The sequence below is a fragment of the Limulus polyphemus genome, unplaced genomic scaffold (assembly GCF_000517525.1).
Source record: "Limulus polyphemus unplaced genomic scaffold, Limulus_polyphemus-2.1.2 Scaffold1451, whole genome shotgun sequence".
Taxonomy (NCBI): domain Eukaryota; kingdom Metazoa; phylum Arthropoda; class Merostomata; order Xiphosura; family Limulidae; genus Limulus; species Limulus polyphemus.
In genome coordinates this window covers 13,589-20,654 of record NW_013667061.1, presented here as the reverse complement: position 1 = coordinate 20,654, position 7,066 = coordinate 13,589, and the positions used below count along the sequence as shown (strand labels likewise).

Genomic DNA, 7,066 nt, shown 5'->3' with positions numbered 1-7,066 from the left:
TATCATATTCCAGGTTTAAAGTAACTTGGAGAGAATCTGGAACCAGATATATCCCATTTTTATACAGAGACATGGTATGTATAGTTATGCTAGTATAGGAAGGAGCACTGACAGACTTTCTACATCTTATGGAATGATATAATTACTACAGGAATTACAGATACCACATCCTATAAGCCTTTGAGCTAAAACATGCTGGAGCAGCTAGCCTCAACTTCAGTTTAGTGGATAATAAAACTCCCCCCCCCCCTACTATGCTAAACTAATTGACACTCTCCATGCTGAAAAGATTGACCAAATGGAGTAGCCTTAATGCTTACCAGACTTCAATCCCAGCCAGCATGTACAAACTGGTCTTGGGGGAAGCACTGCAAACCTTCAAGTATAGGTACTAGATACCAAAAAACACTTCTTTCAGAGAAGTGGTTAAAGATAACTCAAGACATTGTTGACACTGATTTTAAACACACAACATTCATGTCAGGCTGCTATGTTTGGTAACTATACATCATATTGAAGTGGTATTTTAAAAACTATAAATACATACAACTGTAAGCTAAATGAGCAATCCCATATCTGTTAGTTCACATGACTTGTCACAAGATGCCCAACATCATTTTATAACATGTAAAATAAACAAATTTGAAATTTGTACATAGATAAGTAGGAATAAATATATACGTAACCTAGCTAGCTGTAGTAATATAGAAAGTTTTAATGCTACAAAAAGTATTGAAACAAGGAAGTCAAAACTACAAAAATCGAGTTACTTAAAATTTAAAATCCCTTCTTTGGCAAATCACTGTAAATATGTTAGTCTGAGTTAAAGTAGGGATAAAATGTTTTAAATTCTAAGTAAATCAGTTTTTGTAGTTTTAACTTTCTTGTTTCAATATTTTTGTAGCATAATAACTTTCTATGTTACTATAGCTAGCTAGGTTATGTATATATTGATCCCTACTTGTCTCTATTAAAATGTATTATACTTGTTTCTTTTTTATTAGGTATATTTTTGTACACCATAAATACCAAATGTGGGACACATGCATACCTGATTTGATTTTATTACTCATCGGGATCTCTACCAACCTACCCTCAAATCTAATTATAGGCCCAAAGCAGCATATGATCTGTTTTATATATATACAAAGTTACTAGTATCCTTTCCAGTACAAGAAACGAGTGATTAGGACCACAAACAGAAGAGTTCTGTACGCTTGTCTGGAAGTCACTTACTTACTATATAGCAATTTGGGCAGCTTTATAAATCTTTATTTTTGTTCAGCCAATACTGTGAAACAGTCATTGTTAATATTCAGACATTTTAAAGGTGGTTTTAAAAGGACAAGTTTTATGGTCGTCATTTTGTTACATCACAATTCCTACTAATAAGTACAACCATACCTTAATGATAACAGTTTTTGTCACGTCATAGCTATAATTAAGAGCTGGGTGATTAATGAAATTTGTTAACTGATTAATTGCTGGGCTCATTAATCAAGTATGTTCAACTAACTGATTATTCTCACAAAATGACAAAAACATAAACAATCCACTATTCTCACAAAACGGGTAAAAAACCAGAAATAACTCTTAAATAAATAATGCTAAAACTCAAATTTTAATACCTGCAGTGGACAGAGCTCAGATAGCCCACTGTGTAGCTTTGTGCTTAACAACAAACAAATCTAATTGCAATTTCAATTACTTGGATAAATGTAATAATTGATAAATAGTAATAACTGAAAACGCTTATTCAAACTAATTTATTAGGCTAAGTAAAAAAAAATACATGTCTAGCGTTCCTTCCCGCTTCCTTTTTTGTAGCCACTTCCAACCACTTTTTTGGGGCAAATTTTTTTCTTTTTTGAATTATAATTTTTCAATCATACAATGGAACAAAGAAGACTTCTCAAAAAATATGAGGTGAACACAATTGATTCATTTTTCCTTTTTTCTTAAAAAAATTAAACAAAGATAACTTCTGTTTGACATGGACCTTTTGAAAACAAGCAATAATCATGAAAAAAAAGGGTGCAAACTTTCTTTAAAAAAAGGTCATTTAAAACAAAAGCACCTCTTCCTCCTTTTTTTTATGAAAACTCTGGATGCTAAATGTTTTTATTTAGCATACTGCACCATCTATATTAGCACAGCTATAGCACTAATTCTGGAACAGGTATGATTTTTGCCCATTATTTAACACTGGAACAAAAAGAGGGTGGAACTCAATTGGCAGGCACCAATGCATTGAGGAAAGAGATGTACAGCACTGATTCAGTGGAAAAGTGATGTATAACCCTGCCTTGAAACAGCACAGCATTGACAAACATGGAAAGTCTAGTGTGGAACAACAACGAGCCCATATGTGCCCAGAGTAGTGTCTTAAGTTACATCAAAGTATGTCAAGTGCAGTCAATCTGGGTAAAACTTCCAGTGGAAATGCCTTGTACAATATATTGTGATCAACAAGTGTGGTCCTCCTAGGCAAAAAACCATCTAGTGCCTTGGATACATAGGAATATGAATTGTAGGAATCACGATCAGTAGGGATGGGCAGAAATTCCCACCTGCTTTACTCATGAGGTCCATGAGTGATGGTCTTTTATAAATGAAACTAGTAACTGGTAGTCAAAAAAATATAGATACATGTACCACCAGAGAAACTGCTAGTGGTCTTACAGAAACAGTGAGAAATATCAAATTAATTATAAATAATGCAAATATAATATGAAGCATACCTTAGGAGGCAGCACCCAACACCAGTTGGGATCCAGAAATATGATATGTATCAACTAAAAATATATAGAAATAGTAATATGTTGACTTGCCCCAGACAAAGGCAAACAGATGTTTGTAGAATCGCCACAGGAGGAAGATGATACCTGCCCGACGATGACACAGCCAGGTTGTGCAGATAATGGGCGTCGAACAATTACCTCCAAAGGCCAGTGAAGGTAAGTAGCTAAAGTCATAGTTAGGTGACAAATTGGATGCAAAGAAACATTGTGCAGACAGCAACCTTTCATGGACAAGTCAGAATGAGGTACTGAAGGAAAGGAGGGGTGGAAGCCACAGCAAACAGACCGAGGTCTGAAGGTTGACCACTGCCTTTGGTATACAGACAAAATGGAAAGTTGAATTGAACAAGAAAGAGACTACAAGAGAGGTGAGTCCCTGAGCTGAGGCAAGGGACTGGACAAAACCATGAGTGAGGATGGAGTCTGGTAATGTTGGAATGAACTATGTCAGATCACGACTGTCAGAGAAGAGGCTGGGACAGATGTAAGGGTAAGGGATGGTGCTCGAGAAAGGGCCAGAGCAGAGGGAACCACATCTGAGTCGGCCAATACAGAGCAAGAAGCAGGACATGACAAGGAATGGTCTGGATAAGAGAAAAGACACTGGAGAGGAGGCTGATCTGAGGGTAGGGATATGGGTGAAGACTTCTCCAATCCTGACTGAACACACCCACTGAAATGCCTGTGGAAGAAAGAAACACTCCATGAGGAGAACCTGGTTGGGTCAAGATAAGCGATCAGTCACAAGATTCATAATGCCAGGAACATGACATGTCAAGGTCGTAGGCCAGGTGAAGAAGAGTCTGAAAACACAGAGATCTCGATTTGTGCTAACAACAGTGAAATATTCAGAATGAACCATAACCACCCACCTCCTCAGGAGCAGAATGAAATGATACAGAGCCCCAACCAACTGCCAAAAGTTCCAGGATGTTGAAAACGGAAAGTAGCCTCCTTGATGGACCATCAACCGAAAATCTCTTGGGTTTCAAGGAATGCCCCCAACCCACCAAGAAAGCATCGATAAACAGATGAGACTCCAGACACAGAGGATGAATGGGAACACCCACAGTGGTCAGTTCTCCATCAAGCCACCAAGGAAGGTCAGCCCTGATCCTAGGGGGAAGGGTAATGGGATGGTTCTAGGGATTGTGGGAGAAGTTTCATAGAAGGGAACACACAAGCTTGACTTAAGGGAATGAGAGCTGCCAAGAAAGACCTGATCCCCAAAAGAGAGAGAACCCTTGTGCAGTGAGAAAAGAAATGTGTAGTGCCACTGAAATTTCCCATTCTATATCCCTGAACTGAAGTAGAGAAGGCTGGGCTTGACGAAAATGGGAGCTGAAGGAAAACTCCTAATGGAGTAAGATATTGAGTGGGGTTAAAAATTAATTTCTCCAACTGGATCAGAAAACCTTATACAATTAGCTTCCTGAAGAAGTAAGCAGGCATGATCTACCAACAGGGTATGGGAAGAGGCAAGCAGGAGCCAGTCGTCCAGGAAAAGAGAGTCCGAAGTACAGCTCGACAAAACACACAAAGCTGAAGAAGGACTGAATGGCAGTGTCAAAAACTGGAAAACAACCCTCATGGACAAACTAAAGAAAATGATGTGACACTGGAGCAGTTGGAGTATGAAGATAGATATCCATCACGACGATTTGGTCATCCAGAGTACCGAGAAAAAAAAACCACCCAAAGTGAGAGGTAGGATTCCATGGAGAAATGAGGTGGACCCAGATAAGAGTACAAATGAGACAGGTCTATGACGGGTCTCCAATCTATATCTTTCAACAGACAACAATTAGATGGGAGTAAAACCCAGGGTTGAGTGGGTACCACCTATTCCACAGCTCCTTTGTGTAGTAGGTATTGAAAAAGACTAGGCAAGACAACTGGAAGAGGTAGAATCCCTAGGAGGAGGAAAGAAGTTCTGGAAAGTGGATAGGGGGGGGGAGGGCAGAACTTAAGGCAGAAACCTTCAGACAGAACCCATAGAAACCATGGCACTGTCATGAAGTGTAGCCAAAAAGACACATAAACTAAGCGTGCTTATAGAAAGTCCTCATTACTAATGAACTAACAAAACCTATAAACTTGTAGTCTAAAATGTAAATAAAAATAATGAACGTGCATAACTATGAAATTTTACCTAAAACATAACACAATAAGCAGCACCCAGAGTACAAAACCACTAAAGGAACTTAAAAGATAAAAGACATGTAAATATCAAACTTATAAGACAAAGAAAACAAATGAAAAATCTACCCTCAAGAACATGAGAATGAAAAGACACCCAGTTAACAGTAACAAAATTTGATTCAAATCTAATCTTCAATGAGATGTGACTAGTAGTAAAGAAAAAGGAACTTACAAACTAACACAAACAGTGAAAGAAAGTATAAATATTGAACCAACACACCCACAAAATTGTCTGAAATTACAATTACCCAAATAGTAACTATCATGCAAAACCCATACATACACCGAAAATTAGACAAAAACAAAGTAATAATCAAATGCTAAATGCAAATTTAAACTAAAGTAAATTAGATGATAAATGAATTATAAAAATCTAATTTACCAAATACTGAGCAGAGAAGTCATGAAAGACCTAAATTATAGATTGAGGAAATAGGTGAATCCACACAAGCTCACATAAACTCGATAAACATGGGTATACCTACTGGGAGTGAGGAATTTACAGTGAAAAACTTAACACAGATCTCATTGGAAAAAGAACAATACCTAACCCAGGAGATTACACGGAGGCACAGTAACAGGTGGAAAGTGCAGTAGAAAGAAATGTTCTCTCAGTCGTTATATCCTTCCTCACAAAAAATCGTAATGTGAAAGGAAGAAATCATCAGCCAAACGTAAAACATGAACTCCTCATGAACTAAAGCTTGTATTTCCCCAGCCAACATCATCAACCCTGAGACCTGGGGACTCGAGTCAGAACCATTGTTGACTGTCACGAGAACTTCCACATCCACCATAATAAATCTTGAATTCCTATGAACAAATCATAATTCGGAAAACGGAAATATTTCTAAAACAAATGAGTAGAAACAATGGAAATCAAACACAAGAAGTCAAAACTGATACAATTTTGTAATCCAGTACAATTAAAATTTTGTGGTCACATGGAGAGCGAGTTTAAACACACATATACACATTAGAATGCCAATCGAGAAAATGAGGATTGTTCTAGAATAGCAGAGGAAGCTAACTGTGCTAGTATAGATGGTGCTGTATGATTATTGGAGGGTAGTTACATGATCAGCACATGTTCTGAAATGGTGTGAAACTGATGGGGTATGAAAGACTGGTGCACTATTAGCAAAAAATTTAAAGGGCAGTCCAGGATTGAGATAGCTTTGGATGAGGAGAAGTAAGACCGCTTCAGAAATAATAATAAAAAAATCATAATGACAATATTTCAAATATTGGATAGTTTGAATAATCAGAAACACTAATTTCAATTTGTTGATTACTTTCATGACATTAATTGATTTAATTAGAATACTAATTGATTTACTATCTTACATGATACTCATCAATGTAATTACTGTTCACACATAATCGATTATAGTGATTAACTTTTATTGCCCAGCTCTGGCTATGCTACACATTGTGATTATCCTTGGTTTTGAGCAACATAATAGGAATTATATTACTTTCTTGAGTTCTACACAATGTTGCAACAACATTATTTCAGATACAACACTTTGAAATCAACTAAAATTTCTAAAACAATCAATTATATGATATAATTCAAAATCTATATCATTTTACCATGCCAACATCTCAGATCATAAAAACGTATGTAAAAATAGAAATAATATAACTTACCACATCAATCTCCGCAGCTACTAATGTACTATGTAACAAAGTTACAAGACTAACAACAATGTAAATGTAGAAGACTGTCACACGAGAAGGCATCTTGCAATGCGGGAACATTCTTTCATAGTAGCCAATATGTGGTAGACATTCAAATACCTAGGTTTGTTATTCGTGTATGAACTGAAAAAATAAATCATATCATTTACTAGGAGTAAAAATACAAGATATTAAAACACCATAAACTCTATTTCTGTGTGAACTGGAAATATATATATGTTATATAAGAAAAAATAAATCCTTTACTAGGATTAGAAAAAATACTTATACACATATTACAAACTAGTGATGAGTTGGCTGACGCGTTTCGAATGCGTTCTACATCCATTATCAAGGCTGAATGTTGTGTGAATTGTGAT

General features: G+C 36.4%; 1 protein-coding gene across 6 annotated transcripts in view; it reads right to left on the bottom strand.

Moving 5' to 3' along the window:
- The window catches only part of LOC106463639 (E3 ubiquitin-protein ligase RNF13-like), a 51,903-nt gene that overhangs the window by 33,689 nt on the left and 11,148 nt on the right, over nucleotides 1–7,066 (bottom strand). For all 6 annotated transcript variants that reach the window (XM_022391181.1, XM_013923688.2, XM_013923690.2 and 3 more), the window contains exon 2: nucleotides 6,657–6,830. In XM_022391181.1, the coding sequence (XP_022246889.1) occupies nucleotides 6,657–6,767 (111 nt within the window). In that variant the 5' untranslated portion in view covers nucleotides 6,768–6,830. The remainder of the gene's footprint in view (nucleotides 1–6,656; nucleotides 6,831–7,066) is intronic.